Source organism: Aythya ferina, assembly GCF_964211825.1.
Source record: "Aythya ferina genome assembly, chromosome: Z".
Classification (NCBI taxonomy): domain Eukaryota; kingdom Metazoa; phylum Chordata; class Aves; order Anseriformes; family Anatidae; genus Aythya; species Aythya ferina.
In genome coordinates, this window is record NC_140299.1 from 27,685,707 (window position 1) to 27,704,774 (window position 19,068).

General features: G+C 40.5%; 1 protein-coding gene across 1 annotated transcript in view; it reads right to left on the reverse strand.

Moving 5' to 3' along the window:
- Nucleotides 1-3,791: 3,791 nt before the first annotated feature.
- MAP1B (microtubule associated protein 1B) overlaps nt 3,792-19,068 on the reverse strand; it is a 71,000-nt gene continuing 55,723 nt past the window's right edge. The window contains exons 5-7 of the mRNA XM_084505122.1: nt 11,453-18,080; nt 9,154-9,392; nt 3,792-8,447 (exon numbers count right to left, since the gene is read on the reverse strand). Of these exons, the coding sequence (XP_084361248.1) occupies nt 8,292-8,447; nt 9,154-9,392; nt 11,453-18,080 (7,023 nt within the window). The 3' untranslated portion in view covers nt 3,792-8,291. The remainder of the gene's footprint in view (nt 8,448-9,153; nt 9,393-11,452; nt 18,081-19,068) is intronic.

Genomic DNA, 19,068 nt, shown 5'->3' on the forward strand with positions numbered 1-19,068 from the left:
AAGTTGCTCCCTTGTAAGTATATTTTAAAATCATTGGAGTACATCTTCCTTTATAAAAGTTTTTGAATAATTTCCCTGCTCATTATCCTGTTTCTTTTTATATAACTGAAGGCACAGGAAAAGTTCTCAGTACTGAAAGTAATGCATTTACATGCACAATCACAAAGTTGTGCATGCAAACGTGGTGACTACCAGCCTAAATAACACCTGCCAGCACTGTCACCCATGGTACAGCACTGTCAGGATTGCACATGCTAGGCAGTGCTAACAGCTCCCCCTGCTTCCCCAGGTGTGGGAGAGAGCCTTCTCTCCACAGCAGTAGTCAGAAGAAACAAAACAGTGCAAAAGCAAAGCCTGTTTGATGCGTTGGCATGAATGTATTTGCTATTGGGAGAAACACTAGCACTTTAAAGGTTAAATCTCTCCCTTAGAATCCAAAAAACAGCTTCCCAATTCAAATCCATGGCAGACAGCAAATACGCTGCTGATTAGGTAAGCAAATATGTAACTCTTCCTCCCACAAGTGTCACTGGCAGAGCACTTCCAGCAAAGCACTGAAGGTCATTATGCATTATTCACAAGAGGAAAATTACCTATTTATTCCCTTGCAGCTCAAATAAATGTTGCCTGAAGCCTTACACAGATGAGCTCTATTTACAGTAACACCCTATCATGTCAAAATAAGGTTACTAGATGCATGTGGGGCTGGCCACACGCTGCTCTGTGCACAGTGCTGGTACTGACCCCCTCCCTAAAGTTGTGGACCTACTCCCAGCTGCAGAGGAGGGCTGGCTGGTACGAGGCTGGTTTCTGACCCCATCTGTTCATCGCTGTGCCACCGACACAGGCAGAAGACATCCTGAGGCACAGGTTAGCAAATGTCCTGCTTTCCCCCACCTCCTCAGAAAGCTGGAGTCATATTTACAAAAAGAAGTTGCACTGTTGACTTCGGGTGATGCAAGTTCTGGTTTGCAGAATGCCATCTGATCCTGCAAGTGCTGCTGCTGTTTTTTTGCTGGAGGTATTTATGCAGAAACTACAATTTAACTTCACAAAAGGGTCTAGCAAGTGCTTGAGGACATTTGTGGAAAGTAAAGTTAAATTTAACTTCCTAGAAATGTAATCGTAGGAAATGTTAATATCAGGACATGTCTGATGGAGATAATCTACTGCTGCAGAAGTGACAAATGACTTTAAGTTGGGACAGTGATTCCTTCAGAACAAAACTTTTGAGAATGAATCGTAGGCCAAGAATTAGTCACAAAACGTCAGTTCAAGAGAACAGGTAGTAAATGTGTTGCTATCTACTCTGGGTCAGTCTCCTTATGGAAATACAGCTTTCAGTAGTTACAAAGCTTGGCTCAGTCAGCAACCACCATAGTACTGACTCTGTTATTGCTCCTAAACTTTTCTGATACATCAAGACCAACTCAATGTAAATTGCAGATATCCCAGGCACAGAAATAGCACTGCAGCCCCATTACACTTTAGATTAGCAGGATAAAATTCAGCTTCCAAAATACCTTGTTTATTGCAAATCCTGACAATTCTTCCCCTAAACGAACTGGGAGAGAAACTATCAAGTCTATCCCACTCTAACACACAATGTAGCTGCTGCTATAATTATATCTGTGGAAACTGCAAACTCTTTCTGGAAATACTGAGTTGCAGTCCAGGGGGTTCACATTAAGTATTGAAGTGGCTCAGTGGTTTAGCTTACCGTAAGCTGTTCAAGCTCAGTAATGTGGCTGGGCTGGGATAATGTGAGGTTCACTCAGCAGGGCTTTCTGCACCTTCACAGGTACACAGGATGTAACCACAGTTTATATAGAAACTGCTAGCTTTGCTTATGTCAGGATATACGTTCCACCTACTTTGTTTGTCTTCTCTGTGTAATTCACAACCACGGGTGACAGGCAGGGCAGTGGTGCGATGTGTGAATTGTGGTGTATGCAGCTGTTTTGGCAGTGAAGCTGGCAGCAGATGCACAGTCACACTCTGCCTCCTCCTTGCCAGCTGTTCACACTGGGGACAGTACTGCTGGAGTCGCAAGGGGGAGAAGCAGCTACATCAAGTGGTAAGGGTCTGTGAAAAACAGCGCACCAAGCTCAGGCAGCCTGCAGAGCCTGCTGATTTAGCTCTTTAGTTCTCCTCAACATTTAGGGGAATAAAAATACTTTAATTTCTGGTGGGAAAGGTGCTGAGCATGCAGTCAAAAGCCAGTAAATCCCCTGGTAAGTGCTGGGTAGTTTGGCTTTGCTCTGCCTCTACAGGGTTGGGGCTGAATATGAGGAAAACACACACAGCAGAACAGAGGACAATGCTCTGTGGGAGCATTCATGCTAGCCTGGACTAGTCGTATCTGTTGGAGGTGGAGGTAAGGAGCTCAGCAGCAGTCAGCAGTGGAAGACTCTTTGCTGGGTGAAGGCCATGTGCAATGCTCATGTAGCAGAATCACCGTGAGACCAGAGACACCCCCTAGGAAGTCAAAGAGCTTCACTGTAACCCTGGGAATGAGCTGGATGTGCCACCATGGATATTACTCAAGGGACCCTTACACACCCTTTTTCATCCCATTCTAGGAACCAGGAATAGCTACAATTTCCTCCCAACCGTAAAGAACTAAAAATTAATATTAAACAGCCTACAGGTCTGGGGTGCCACCAAGCAGATTCTTCATTTTAGAGAGACCCAAGAGACCCGAGGGAGCATCATTTGCCTGTGTCTTCCATAGTACTTCACAAGCTGACTGAATTTGTTCATTAATAACACTAGTGGAAATAAAAAATCTCCTTGTAATCAAGTGCTTTGAAGATGAGTTTTCATGTGGCCCCTTGAACCAGCAAACCAATGCTAGAGACCAAGCTGGTCTATCCTTTTGACAGGTACTAGGGGTGGTCCCACCAGTGTTAAGCCTTACACTGCAAGTATAGATGAATAATTGGGATTGAAACCTGACCTGGCCTATTCTACATGTTCATTCTAATATATTTTAAGGAACATATATAATATTTAATATATCTTAAGGCATTTTTTGAGCACAGCAGCTCAAAAAAACTTGACATAAACATACTTGAGGTATAAGATTCATAGCATTCGTTCCCCTCATCTGGTCTTCATTTTCCTCTGCTTAGCTGCAGTCAGCCCAATTCAAGCCAAGCACAACATTTTTTATTAATATAATTGGAAGTTATAAATGAAACCGTAGAAGTCAGAGACAGAGAGGGGTGCACAAGCAGGACTGCTGTCTGAGGAGGAAGGAAACCACTCTGTGCCACAGCTTCTCTGGGGAGCCAGCACCCCCTGCTCCCCGCCACCCTAGCCTTGACCTGCTGATGGCTATCACCCACTGGCTCGCTGCTCACCAAGGAGAAAAAACGGGAAGGAGCAATTCAGTCTTGTTAAACTGCAACAACTCTCTGGTTTGGAAAAGATCTCTTTTCAAACCAGGGTGGGCTCAGTTTGATGTAGCTTTATTGGGTATCATCTCTGACACAGCCACTTGAATGTGTACTTACTGAAAATGAGGTGTTTTCTCATGCTGCTGGGGAATACAGAAATGAGAACAAAAAGAAGCCACATCATGGTACATCATGGTAATGTTTTACACCACGAGAGATAAAAGTAATCTTCATTTATTTTCAAATTTCTAAATAGAGATTGGTTCTAATCTAATACTTAAATAATCACTGATATTTTGAGCTAAACCCCATATAATAGGCAACCATGATTGAAGGAAAGAGGAAACTTACAAATACGTACACACACAAAGACAAGAAACATGTCAACACCACTTTACCACTTTTGTATTTTATTGTGGAACTGAGTTTGTTTCCTTTACATCAAATATCCTCAATGGAAGAGGGGATATTGCACACAAATATCATAAAAGCACTACATATTACTTTCACTGGAAACTAATTTTCTACATTAGATATGACTGGATAGAATAGAAGTGATGCAGGATTATAAGACATAATACCATACACAGCTGCAGACTGACACAAACACCATTCAGAACAAGAGAGAGGAGGTGTGTGAGGTGCTTCTCAGCCAGCAACAAGACTGTTTCTTTCCATGGTTTGGAAGATAATGGCTGCATGCAAATGCGTGAAAGCATATTTCAGATTTGCTCTTTTACAATTGTGATTACAGCCCAGTCTTGAAGAGGTAGCTCCTGCCATTTGGAGCTCCTAGCAAGTCTAGTGCAGAGAAGCTTTGTATTATTTTTCTCCCTTTTTCTTTTTCTCTCCTTTCAATATTTTTATGCAATTGTTTTATTTAGTTATTTAATTTTCAGATTTTTTTTTGTAAAGTCACAACAAACAGACTATTTTTTCTTTTTTTTCCTTTTATTTTAAATAGCAAACATTTTTAAACCAGGTGAATAGTATACTTGCATTCTAAGAAATGCTTACCCTTAGTTGGTTTTAGTGTTTTGTTCAATTATTAAGTGAAAAGATGAAAGCTTACAGTTTCTTTCAAGTGTAAGTATTATACTTTTTCCTTTTCTAATAAATCCAGACCAACAAAATTACTATTTCTCTCAAAACATCATTACTGAGCAAGAACCTCTGGCGACAGATGAACAGAGAGAAGCATATGACATAAATGTTCAAAATGCACGGTAAGCGCTCTTTGGAGCTGACTTGCTTGTGGCGGGAGGGATTGAAAATTCAATTAACAAATCAATTAAATCTTACTAAAATGAGTACCGGAACTCTCCTAAATAGTGTAAGCTATTGCAGACAATAAAGAAAAAGAAAAAAAAAAAAAAACATTCATATGTACGGTTAGCTCCATTCACCACAGCATGTAAGGTAATTAAAAAAAATCAAAAGTGAATTTTTGAAAGATGGGGTGAAAAGTAAAGGTCAATGAAGTCAGGCCCACCACAGGACTTTGAAAAGGCATGCAAGAGAGGCCCTGTCTAAGTTCAGGAGTGGGAGGTGATCTCTAAAGTTAATTCTTCATTGAAATTTTATTAAGCAGTATACTTAGTAGCATAAAGATCATGACTGGGATGCTATTATGGATAACACCATCATTTAAATGGAGTGTCCTTTACACTCAGACACTGAATCTTTATAATTAGAGTAATCAATAACAAACCATGCTCCTAGAAATCTATGCCGATCAACAGCACTCATCATTAATGTACATGGTACATTTTGATGACTGTTCTAAGCTAATTGTGTAGTATTATAACTAGCACAGTTAGATTAGTTCCACAGGCAGGAAAGACATTAAGGGCAAGAGGAGCTAATGGAGGAGGGAGTTCATCGCTGTGTTGCACCCAGGGGTGGTTGCCAGTTAAAAGGGAATGGATGGAACAGGCATTACAAAACCTCGGAAGAGCCAGGCTGGGCTTTTAATATTATTGTAGCAGAAAAAAAATAAAAAATAAAATAAAAAGATGCACGTTTTAAGGTCAGCTGTAACTACATTATTATTTTTTTTTTTAAGTAGAACTAATGCTTGAGCCATCACAAACTTGCTTGGGGAGATTTAAGGCTTAATTCTAATTTAATTTACAGTAGGATTGAATGACTGTAACTTCCCTGATTGTAGTGAAATTGATCTTGACTCTCAGTGGTGTGGGATTTATCTCAGGACCACTTCTGTACTTAAAACAGATTTTCTTCCAAAGCAGAGGTACAAACTGTTTCAGATTTTGTCATAAAATCAGAAAATCTGTTAATCTGTTCCCACTCAAAATGTTTGAGATCTTACCTATATAAGAAAGTAGACAAAGCAGAAAGAATTGTAGAAACAATACAACTATTCTGCCAAATATTTTGCCTATAACTTTGAAAACCATGTATTACTAACATAATTTTAAGTAAATGATTATGAGCCCAGCAAACATGCTTGCTTTCACAATACATTTCCACCTGCCTTTTGTGCCATAGTCATTCTGAGTTATTCTTAACAACTTAAAAGGTATAGCAATAAATAAAACAGCATTGCTAGAGATACCTAAAAAAAGAAGACATTAAAAATAAATCAAAAACCCCAACAATTGACAAACAGTAATTCACAGCATTAAATGGGCCTCAGGAGCCCATATTTAAAGGGCCCTAAAGCAGGATTAAAAAAAATCATAAAAATTAGGAGTGCAAACTTATACCTAACAAAAATATCCTAACTATGTAAATTTGAAATAAATTAGAAGTAAAGAAAATAAAATGAGGTCATAGTTCACTACATTGTGAAACTTAATATCAGCCATAACAGTGAATCATACAGACCAGCACATATCTCCATTTCGGAGGCCTTTATACCTTCTTTAAATTCTGATTTGCAAACCTTCTACAAAGTATTTTTTTTTTTTTCATTGGGGTAAAACTTCTGAGACTAAAAAATCCAAACTGTCTTAAATCATGGAACTGTTCTACATGCTGTTCCTCTGCAGGCAGTCTAGAGAAGGAAAGAAAGGGGAAAAGAAGGGAGAAAGGAAAGGAAAGGAAAGGAAAGGAAAGGAAAGGAAAGGAAAGGAAAGGAAAGGAAAGGAAAGGAAAGGAAAGGAAAGGAAAGGAAAGGAAAGGAAAGGAAAGGAAAGGAAAGGAAAGGAAAGGAAAGGAAAGGAAAGGAAAGGAAAGGAAAGGAAAGGAAAGGAAAGGAAAGGAAAGGAAAGGAAAGGAAAGGATTTATTTTAGCTTATTGCTTATTCTATCTTTTCTCAAGATCTTGTGAGGGTTGAGAATGTAGACACTTGTAAATATTAGGCAATCAACATTTCAAATTCCATTTTCTTTCATCATCAATAGATTAATTTTATCATTAGGGTGCCCCCTCTGCACCTATCCCCAAAAAAGGTTTTGGCAGTTGACTATTTTCAATAAATTTTAGTTTAATATCCATTCTCACTAGAACCTTAAACAACATTATTCATTTATCTTACAAAACTACTAAAAAAACTGCCTTCACCTGAAAAATTTTTCTTTGCGTTTTCCTGTAAATGAAAACTTTTGTTAAAAATTCATCTATTAAAAGTTCACACATTGCTAAAAAAAGGTTTCTGTACATTTGTTCCCATATTCACTCTTAAATTAAACAAATAAAATAATGTAAGACAAAGGAAGGTTGAATACTGTACAGACTCGCAGGTAACCTTTTTATCATTCTGAAAATTTCACTAAGTTTTGCAACTCTGATACTGGACACCACTTCAATCCTGCTTCCACAGTACAAAAGAAGCTTTCAAAAGAAATGCTCGTCTTGCCTTCTTCAGCTGTCCAGGTGCACCAATGAAGTGTTCACATGACTAAGATATGTAATTCATAGCACCGAGCCATTTGACCAGTCAGATAGGTTTCTAGTACCACACATGCACACTCACACTTCTTTACTGGTGTAACTATGATCCTACACTGGTGTTTATAAATTTGCTGTCTCAACAGTAAAAAATAAGTGCATCGAGTTTCTTTGTACATTCAAGTCACTTTCTAAGGCAAATTGTCTACTGTATGTACTCCCAACTGCTTTGGTATTTTGCTTCAGTCAATCAACAGTTGACATGGGTGTTTAAGCATGTGGACTGGTCAATTCTGAGTGGAGTAAGTGGACTTTTGCTGGGAGTATGCCTTAGACCAATAATTCTGGATGTTAAAAGGAAGGTTTTAGAGTTCTGGATGGGGTTCAGACAATGTGCATATTTGGCCTATGATTGTTATGGTATGTCAGTATGCAGAGTTCAAATTAAAGTGGAAAACTGCTAATGAGAGTTTTAAGTTTTATGTCCTTTCCTAGCCACGTTCTCTTTCTTTGCATTTTCCAGCTAACTTAACTCTGTAAAGTAAGGACCCCCTTTGTGATAGCTCGGATTGATACAAATTTAAAACTTCCTTTTCATATGAGAGCATAAGCAGACTGCAGTAAGCGATACATCTATTGCCATAAGACTAATGCAGATCTAATTATTTTTTACTTTCTCCTCCTACCCCTCTCTCTCTTTCTCTCTTGTTGTGTTTCTTTAGAGGGCAAATGCCTCTACCTGGCAGAAGTCAGTTATGGTTGCTAGTGCATGGTTTCCAAACGTTCAGCGGAGATGAAACTGGATCTGTATTTTTGCAGTAATTTGAACCCTACTATAGGAATACTGTTACTTCCCTTAGCAATCAGCAAAGACTGAAAAATATTAGTGACTTGCATCACCGTGACACAGTATAGCATTTGGCAGGTATATAGTTCAGCAGTTGAAATAGATGGGTTGAATTTTTAGAAAAGGTGTTTTCAAACTGAAGAATTTCTGGAAACAAAGTTTAACGTTGTGGTGCGTGGTCTTGTTCTTACAGTTCAATCTTGCATGCGGGAAAAGATTCATCTTGCATAACAACCGTGCTGCTGCTTGCCAAAACCATGATGTTGAGGTCCTGCTGTTTCTCATGGGTCTCTTGGTACCATTCTCTCATCACTTCTGAGTCATGTGTTGGGATTAAGGTCACCTGCAACATGAAAAAGTAGAGCTTCTCAGGCATGAGCAACAGAAGAAAATCATAAGAAAAATGGCTTTGTTAAAAGTGCCAACCAACAGCTACATTTCCCTTTTGGAAAGATCAGATCTTTATGCAGTAAATAATAAGATAAATTTATGGATAAAAAGAAATTAAAAAACCTGCTTCTGTAAAGTGCTCAAATACAGCTTTTCAGAGAAGGAGCAAGGTATAGTCTGCACTGATATCCCTTCTGATTATGGCCTATTTATTTATTTACTTATCACATTGGAAAGGCACAAGGAGTTTCCAAGTGTACATGGTTGCTGTACAAACCACAGAATGTTATTTTTTTCTTTCCTACATGCAAACTGAAAGGTTAGCAAAACCAGATCATTTATGGTATAATAATAACATGAAACAGCGAAATGGCCCTGTAAATAATGCATTTCCAACCATTGTATTCTACAGGGTCAGGTCAGAAGAGCGAGGAATGGAGGTGCAGCTGACCACAGCTCCGTACTTCACTCATGTACCACAGCTCCGTACTTCACTCATGTGTCCTCTCACTGGTTTCACCACTGATGAAATGAGGTGCCCTAGCTGGGAACCTCCTGTCCAGAGCAGTGGCTGTCCACTCTACAGGTGTACTGGCTACCCATGGTTGCTTCTCAGAAAAGTTTTAATTTCCAGGCAGAAATACTAGCGAAGAGCCTACCTGCATGTTGCTCTCCCACTGGGCCTTGCCCTCCAGCAGGGAGTCCAGAACAGCCCTGCTTGGCTCCTCGGCTGCAGCATCGTTCCCACTCACCACGTAGTAGGATGACCGCACCCTCTTGAAAAACTCAACGTCAACATTCTTACTGTTGCTGTGGTTGGGAATGTACACCAGATCCAAATACACTGGAGGTCCTGGAGGCACAGCTGTAGATTTTGCTGACTTAGTAGTCCCAGGTCCTTTGGAAATCAAACAACAAAAGAATACATCCCGGGGTGGTTAAAAACATGTATTTATTAGTGACCATTAAAATCATTGAGGTGATACTCCTTAAAATAGCTACTGCTGGTTAAGTGTTACAGTTGTACTTCTGTGTCTTCTGAAACAATTATGGCATTACCCTCCTACACCTAATGACACTTTCCAGCTTTGTCAAATCCAAATACTGATTGTACTAGGAAGAAAAAATCTGAACACATGTAACTAACTATATAATACAATAAAAACTCACTGCCACATAACCAACAATTGACTGAACATTTCCCAGTAATATGCTACTATTATCCAACAATTACTACACAAATCTGTGATTACAGAATTACCATTCAATAAATGGCAGCCTTAATTTCTAAGTTAAAAAGCGCAGCTTTTTGAAAGTCTCAGATCTGCATGATGATGAAACATAGGGTCACACAGGGAGCCATGCAGATTTGAAGCTATCTTTATTTATATACAAAAATTGGCCACATCACAAAAAGCAGGGGGAAGAAACTGCAATGCATAGTGCAGTGGCAAAGAAGAGCTTCATTCGAAAGGAAGTCCAAATTTTAAACACTCACATAGTTACAAAAAATCTGCTTTTGCCATACACTGGATCACAGTGTGAACTGGCAATCAGGGTTCAATCAGTAATCATATTCAGATAATGGCCATTTATTGATTACTAGCCTCCTTGGGATGTTATAGAGGATGAAGTTTGGAAAACTAAATTATCTGAGCAGTATCCTTTATTTAGGGTCACATATTGAAAGGCCAGAAAAGTCCATTAGAATTGTCTAGCTTGATCTGATATTCATCAGAGGACAATATGCCAAACAAGCATCATAATATGAAAATATTTCCAGAATTAGAGCATTTTTAACTATTGGGTATATTACAAAATCTTTTACTATCTTTTATCACAAAAATAAAAATAATAATAATAATAAAAATATATCAATAATACATCTTCTGGAATTTTGGACACTAACTTTGCGTACAATATTGGGCATTTTATTTTAAACCTAAATGTCAATATCAAATAAGAGTCTTGTCTTAAGCTCTAGCATAGGCCTGGGAGATATGTTTCAAGGAAAAATAATCTAATATAGAGCTAAAGTTCTAGAGAAATGTACAGCATGAGGAACTAAACTGCTGTTTTGAAAGGCATCTACTAACAGAGACATGCAAACTATGGTTTAAGAAATGAACAGTGGACTACTTCAAATGGGAGAGCTATGGACATGAATGTTGGTTTGCTTGTACTGAATCACAGACCTGCTGGGAGTAAAAAAGCTTTCAAGAAATTTCAGTCCTGTTGATAACAGTAAAATCAGAGTATCCTCAAAACTCTGTAATAAGATCTGCTGGAAACAACCTATTAGCACAATGCCTTCTTCAGTAATTTAATTTGTATTTTATTACTACTTAGAAGGCACAACAGTCATTCAAAATGACATTAACTTTCCACATGTTGAGTCATCATTGATGGCATAAGACTTTAACCGGATTATGTGATATACATGCTTAGCTTACTGAAAGTGCTCTCACTACTGTTATAATTTTTTAAAATACACTTTTTAAAAATAATCCAGCAAAGTAATAAAAGCATCCAATGTCCTACAGCACCTCGCCTCTTACAACATTAAACTGTGTTAGTTTATGTTAAGAGCATTGTGCCTACATAATTCTGGAAATTAATAAAGTGGACCACTTCACTGCTAATTTCACTTAACCTACAAGAGCAGTACTTTTAATTCTATTAGTCAGTTAACAATTTAGACAGCTGGTACTAAGCTTTTTTATACTTGAGGTACTTGAACTAATTCTTTACATCTCTGCAAACTGACACATCAAGTTTCTCAGATTAAAAGAATTAAGTCAGAGAATTTCATTCATTTAAATGTGTCATTTACATCCTGTGTTTGTATCTAAAACATGGACTTTCTTTGGGGGTTTGCTGAAAACCACATTCTCAACTGATATAAAGGCAATCTAACTTCACTATCTTAACAACTAGAGAGCTCTTATGTGCTTTTACCTGTGGTTGCGGTCTTTGCTGACTTGGATGCTGTTGTATTTGCTGCATTCTTGGTGTCCTTATCTTTCTCTTCCACTCGGGACTTTACTTCTGGATTAGAGATATTTTTGGTTGCCTTCTCCACAGACTCCTTCTTTTTTGGAGAAGCTGTTTTGGAAGTTTTTTCCAAAGATTCTTTCACAGCTGGCTTTGGTGAAGCCACTTGTTTTGATTTACCATCACTTTTTTTAACAGGAGAAGATGACTTGGTCTTAGTACCTTGTTTTTTTGTTTTCGTCTTTTCCTTGAGGTCCTTCTTTAAAGGTTTACCCAGATTCTGGTCAACAGGCAAAGCCTCTGGATCAACCATGGAGACATCAGGGTGCCTAGGGGAAGGGCTGCGATCCTGCATCGGGACCGGCGGTGGGTCAATGTGTTTGTATGTAATTGTCTTGTCTGTTGGAATGGTTTCCGACTCATCTTCTGAGTCAATGTTAGCATCTGCAGTGATGGAAGGGCATTCCTCAGTCTCAGGGGGAACATCTGAATCCGTCTGAGATGGGGCAGACTCGCTCACCGAAGTGGGAGGTGTTTCATCACACTGCCGTCCCTGCTGCTTTCCCCCGGAGGGTGGCTGGGCTCCCCCAGACTGAGTTAATGGCTTTTCTTGATCTTGAGACTGCTCTTCACTTGCAAACCACTCAAGGGGATTAGGGTTGATAAATGAAGGTGAAAGTTCAGTTTTAGGATGCTTATATTCGCAGGAGGACACAAGGCATAAATCAACATCTTGACGAGATTCTGCTAATGATTTTCCTGGAGTAAAATGTGCACTTGCTTCATAGGAATAGCTGGTAGGTTCAGGTGACCTGGTGGCTTGCTCAGTTGAATCAAATGAATAATCTGTGGCTTCAGGTGAGCTGGTGGATTTTCCAGTTGTCTCGTAGGAGTAAGCTGTAGCCTCTGGTGACCTGGTGGTTCTCCCAGTTGTCTCATAGCAGTAGCCCATGGCTTCTGGTGACTTAGTGGTTTTCCCTGTTGCCTCAAATGAATAATCCATAGCATCAAGTGATTTGGTAGCTTTCCCAATTCTCTCATAGGAATAATCTGTGACATCAAGTGATTTGGTGGTTTTCCCAATTATCTCATAGGAATAATCTGTGGCCTCAGGTGATCTGGTGGTTTTGCCTGTTGTCTCATAGGAATAATCTGTGTCCCCAGGTGACCTGGTGGTTTTTCCTGTCATATCATAGGAATAATCTGTTTCACCAGGTGACCTGGTGGCTTTCCCTGTCATCTCATAGGAGTAATCTGTGGCCCCTGGTGACCTAGTGGTTTTCCCTGTCATCTCATAGGAGTAATCTGTGGCTTCAGGTGACCTAGAAGTTTTCCCTGTTGTCTCATAGGAATAATCTGTGGCTTCAGGTGATTTAGTAGATTTTCCAACTGCCTCATAGGAGTAGCTAATATCTTCTGGTGATTTAGCAGATTTTTCTGTGGCCTCATAAGAATAACTAAGTTCCTCTGGTGACCTGCTGCTTTTCTCTGAATCTTCTTTTTCTGGGCTGAATAAAGGTTCTGGGCTGTGCTTTTCTAGGGGTTCCTGTAATGTCACAGCCTGGTAACCAAAGGCTTTGTCAGAGGACACTTGCAATGACAATGAAGATGCATGACTAGCTGACACCGCTTCTGTGACTGCAGGAGGTGAATCTGGAAAACTAGGAGAGTATAGAGGAGAAGATTCCCTTGGACTTAATGGAGATAGATCAGACTTTGGTGACAGCTTTTCTCCTAGGCTCTGCACCTTTTCTGAGGTAAGAGAAGAATGAAGTGACATATCTCTGGGTGGAACAGCACCTGCAAATGTTTCCTCTGGCAGTGGAGAAGTTACCTGGGAAGGAGTATGAGCTGATGAACTTGAAGATGAAGCTTCAATTTGAGAAACTGAAATAATTTCTGAAATATCCTTCTCTTGAGAGTAAGATGTCTGCTCCACAGGCGAAATCTTCCGTGCAAAAGTAGGCTCCTGTATATCTGAAGGGCTATAATCTACTTCTGTTGGTCCATTTTCAGATATATGGTGTATACTAGCGCCTACAGGAGGATATTCAGGAGATTGCCTGCTGAAATCCATTGCTAAAGACTGCTCAGGGGATTCCTGACCAAATTCTACTGACATAGTTGACTGTTCAGGAGATCTGTGATCATGCACTGGGGTTCTTGATTTTGCAGTTTTAGGTGAGAAATCTGGTGGAGAAATTGACATAGGCCTTGGGCACTCCTCCTTAGATGGAGACATTTCTGTTTCCTGAAATGTTGTTGGTGTTTGTACAACTGACACTGAAAGGGAATCGTCAACTTCTGTTGAGTGGGGAGATCCAACCTCAGCATGCAAAGAGGGGGATACATCATCAGTAGTTGGTTCTGGAAATGAACTAGTAGCAACAGATGCTGTGGAGACAGAAGCTACTCCTTCAATATGGGAATACGTGTCTTCTGCTACGACCTCATCAACAGGAGTTGCAGACTTATCAGAAACAGTGCCTTCAGAAATTGACATTTTTGTGTCCTCTTTTAAGGAACCAAACTGACTGATATCTATTTGAGTAGGTGAGAGATCACCTGTCAACTTCCGCTCATCCAAGACCAGTGAAGACTGGGAGCTGCTGGGTTCTGTATCCTCCATTCTTCTCTCTAGACTGAAGCCTTCCTTAATTACCATAAACTCCATGCTTTTTTCATCTTGTTTTTCTTGGAAAAGCCCCACTGAGCTGGCTTCAGAAGCTGGGCTCATTTGAACTGGTGATTTTTCTTTTTCAGGTTTCCCCTCAGAAGGACTTCCATAATCTCTGGTGGGAGACTTTATATCAGCACTCAAAAATGTATCATAAGTGGTCTCTGAACCTATCAGTGGTGGACTCCGCAGAGGTGAGAGAACCTTTTCAATAGGAGATTCTGAATCTGGCACAGGCTCATCCATTGGGCTTATTCTGGGTTTTGCAGACTCATCTTTGACTTCACTGAATTCAAAGCTAACTGGAGCTTCTGTTGACTTTTCACTTGTTTCAGAGGGAAGCTGACTGGATTTTTCATCAGTGGGAGACTGATAATAAGGTGTGTGGCCAGCACTACCAGCAGCAGACTGTGAGGGAGATGCTACTTCTAATGTTTTATCTTCAGGGCTTGCACAGTGCTCTTCAGCAACTTCTTGACGTACACTGGGCAATGCAGCAATGGGGGCAGGCTCAGCCAAGACCTTGATCTCATTAGGAATGAGTGAAAAGTTGACACTGCGTTCACCCAGTGGTGTTTTGGCAACTGGTGATGGAGGGGACAAACTATCAGCTGGACTCTTGGCTGGACTAAGTTTTCCAGAAACATCTTCTGGACAGGTTTCTTTGATTTCTAATTTGGCAGTGCCTTGGATTTCACTTTCTTTTTGCCGGTACACATCCTGGAACACGGATTTGCAGAATTTGTCTTCCTCTAATGAAGAAGGTGGTGAGATGGTAGAAGCAGAGGCATTATAGTCTTTACCTTCTGTGGCCTCTGTTTTGGATCCTTCTGATAATCCATTAAGAGCATCTGGAAGTGGAGAAAGTTTAGGCCTTCCAAACTCTTGAGAGTATAGTGATGTCTCATACTTGGTAATATTCACATACTCCTGAGATGGTGACTCACTTTCCTCATTGTTAGTTTCATCACTCATAACATCCCGGGGTGTAGACATTTCATCCATTGGAGTCGGTTCACTAGATATTTCAATGGTAGACTGTGTATAACCCGAAGTAGCAGTGAATTCCTCAGGTTGATCTTCTCTATTTTCTTCATCAGAAACAGTGGCTTCACTTTCTGAACCACCAGGTAATGTCTCATCATGGATTGAAGAGGCTGGTTCAACTGCTGGAGACTGAGGCTCAGAGCGTTTTGTTGGTGTAATAATGAGTAGGCCATATTTATCTTCAACTTCACCAGCTTCTGCAGCTTTGTCTACCACAGCCATCACATAATCTTCTTCAGCTTCTATTTTTTCAGTCTCCTCTTCATCTCTGATGTCTTCTGCTTTGTCTTCTTCTTCTTCTTCAGTCTCTTCAGTTTCTGCCTTTTCTACTGCTTCTTCCCTGTCCTCCTCAGCCCGTTCATCTGATGCCTCATAATCTGCCTTTTCGATATATTTTTCATCTTTGATATTAGCATCTGTTTCGGCCATTATATCTTCTGCACTCTTACCCACTTTTCTTGCTTCTTCTATGTATGGTTTTGTGGTGTCAAGTGGTGTCTTTTCTTCCTCATCTTCACCTCGTTCTTCAGCTTCTTCTGTCTCTGCCTTCTCCTCATAATCTCCTGCTTCAGATGATTCTTCCAGGCCAGTTCCCTCATCTTCAAACTTTTCATTGTCATCAACCCTGTGCTTTTCCACAGGTTCCAGTTCTTCAGGTGTCTGTCCACACTCACCCTCAGCCTCTGTGGTAGTTATGCCTTCATCAGAGGACTCAGCAGGTCCTTCATTGTCTAATTTTTCCTTTTGGATATCAAAGGCCTCTTTTTGTTCTTTGCCGGAGAGCTTCAATTCATCCTCAATGAGTGCAACCTGAGGTTTTGTTGTTTTTATTGTTTCCACTTCTTCAGCTTTTAATTCTTCAAAATCCTTTGTTAAATCTTCTGGTGAAGACATAAGGGACCTCTCTGCCTCAAGTTCTTTTCCACTAGCTGTAATTTCTGCAGCTGCTACAGCAGCTACTGTTGTAGCAGCAGCTCCAACGGCTGCAAGGGCAGCTTGTGCTCCACTGACTTTGATCTCCTTCTTCACAGTCTTAATTTTTCCCTTTTCCTTTGGTTTTCCAGCAGGTACTGCTTCTTTTTTAGCAGGTTCCTCCTTCTTTTGTGGTTTAGGTTTTGCTGCTGGCTTTTTGGTTTCAGCTGAAGGAGTAGGTGTCTTCTTTGTTTCTTTAGGAACCTTTTTGATGTCCTTTTTGGTTTCTTTTTCTTCCTTCTTAACTTCTTTTTTCTCTTCTTTTTTAGCTTCTTTCTTCACTTCCTTTGGTGGAGCTTCTTTCTTCACTTCCTTCTTAATTTCCTTCTTCTCCTCCTTTTTCACCTCCTTTTTAACTTCTTTCTTGATCTCTTCCTTTTTGGGTTTTTCCTCTTTTTTGATGGGAGTTTTCTCCTCCTTTTTAGCAACCTCTTTCTTTGTTTTTTCTTTTTCCTCTTTCTTTTCTTCAGCTTTTGCTTTGACTTCCTTTTTCACTGGCTTCTCCTTTGTCACTTTTGGTTTTACATCTGTAGCTTGTTTTTCAGGAGTTTCAGATTTTAGTAATTGTTCTTCCTTACTTGTTATATCTTTTTCTGCCACTATAGGTTTGGCTTCTGGTTTTGCTGGTTTCTCTTTTTTAACTGGAACTTTTTCTTTGCTTTCTAATTTCTGAGTCTTTTCTGGTGCTGGACTAGGCTTTGCAGGCTCTGGAGTTTCTTCTTTAGATTCTTTTCTGGCAGTCTTGCTTGGTGGTGTCTTTGCAGCAGGCTTGAGACTCTCCTTGCTGTCAGTTCGCTGTTTCAACTTTGCTTGTTTCACAGCTGGACTAGCAATGTTTCCAGTTAGGTCTTTTTGTGTAACCATTGGTTGTTTAAGGAAGTCCAAGTGTTTGAGCTTTTCTAGTCCTTCTAGAATATTATATTGGGTGCTGTTTCCAGGAAACAGAACTCGAATTATTTTTTCTGCAGGATTAGCTGGATGCCACACAATCAGGGATGAAACAGAAGTGAAATAGGATAATGGAATGTCTAGTTCTTGACCATTTGGTAGCAGAAATTCAGCTTTATCTCTGTTAGTACCACTCCACTGTTGCATAAAATATTGCATCTCTTTGCTACTTTTGACAGGATTAAGCACATACATCTCAAGTTTGCCAACTCCCATTTTCTGAAATAAAATAATGGGGTCAATGGTATTTCCCACATTTCTGTAAAGAGGTTCTGGTTTCATAGACAATTTATTTAAATACTGGAGTGTAAAGCAAGCTTCTTCGACACTTCTTTTAACTCTAATGTTAGGATCCAGATTCTTCAGGTTCTCAGGTACATTAAGGAATACAACTCCTAAATCAGGTGAGATCAGATTTTTCATCCAGTCACTGTTGGTAGTAGACCCTTGAGACTGCTCCTCTTCTAATTCAGCTATTTTTCTCTGAAGCATGCTATTGATTCCTGGCAGGTTATCATCTCCGATGTGAGTGAGTAGAATAGAATCTACCCTGTCCAAATGCCGGATAAGCTTCCAAAAGCAAGATTTTCTTTCAGATCCTCCATTGATAAGCATGTTGAATCCATTCACTGCAAACAATGCAGAGTCTCCTCTTCCACCCGGGAAAATATAACAGCAGGGTTTGGAGAGTTTCAAGAAGCCTCCTGAGGTTGGAGGTTCCAAAATGTCAAAGGGTGATGGCACTTCTACTGATTCTGACAGATACTCTGTAAATTCAGAAAGTCCTTCCATTTCAGGCAATATGGAAGATGAGTTGAGTTTAATGTTAATGAAGTCTTGAAGGTTGTGTCGGTCAAGATTAGAATTTTTCCAGTCCCCTTCCTCAGGGCAGAAAAGAGTTAAGCTGGCTTTGTTGGCAGGGTGTGTGGTGCTCAATAATTCACCAATCTAGGGTTGTGAAACAAAAAGACAAGAAGATAAACATAAATTATTTTTTAATGATAATTAATGACAGAACATGATATTATCTAATCAGATAAGACTTTTGTGAGACCTTCTTCACTGGTGAGTACCCATCCTGGAAGCCAAAGGAACTTATATACACTATTAGTTTACTGCTGTATTATTATTATTACTTTTAAATACAAAGGAACTGCTTACTCCTGATCCCTTCCTCTCTGCCCAAAGGAGGAAATTACCCCAAGGTTCTCTCTTCCTTCCTTCACCCTTTACAGGAGGACGGTAGAAGCTTTTATATTTAGAGGGAATGAGAGCTATGAGTTTAAAACTGTAAGCGCTGCCACTATCTCTGCCACTGGATCATGAGCCTCTGTGCTGCTCCAATCAATCTGAAAGAGCCACGCAAATACCTATGGGAAACGGCACATCCTCTGAACAGGCTGTACTGGGCTCATTTAGCAAGGTTTTGGTAGCAGGGTGCTGCAGGGGTGACCTCCGTAAGCAGAACCCAGCAGCTTCTCCCACGTCAGATCAGAGCCAGCTCGATCTGGTTCCAAGAAGGACCCACCACTGGCCAGAGCTAACACAATGAGTGACGCTGGTTGGGCCTCTGGGAAAGCAGATTGAAGAAAGGGAATAATGGTGTGCTACAGCAGCTGGGAAAGAAAGGAGTGAGACGCAGCCCTGCAGCCCCCAGGTGAATGCAGCAGGAGGGCAGGAGGTGCTGCAGGCAGGCAGCAGCAGTTCCCCTGCAGGCTGTGCAGGGAGAGGCCCCTGGTGGAGCAGGCTGTCCCCCTGCAGCCCATGGGTCCCACATGGAGCAGATCTCCATGCTGCAGCCCCCCCATGGGTGGAGGAGCCCCCGGTGGAGCAGGTGGATGTGGCCTGGAGGAGGCTGCGGCCCATGGAGAGCCCCCACAGGAGCAGGCCCCGGGCCGGAGCTGCAGCCTGTGGAGAGGAGCCCACGCAGGAGCAA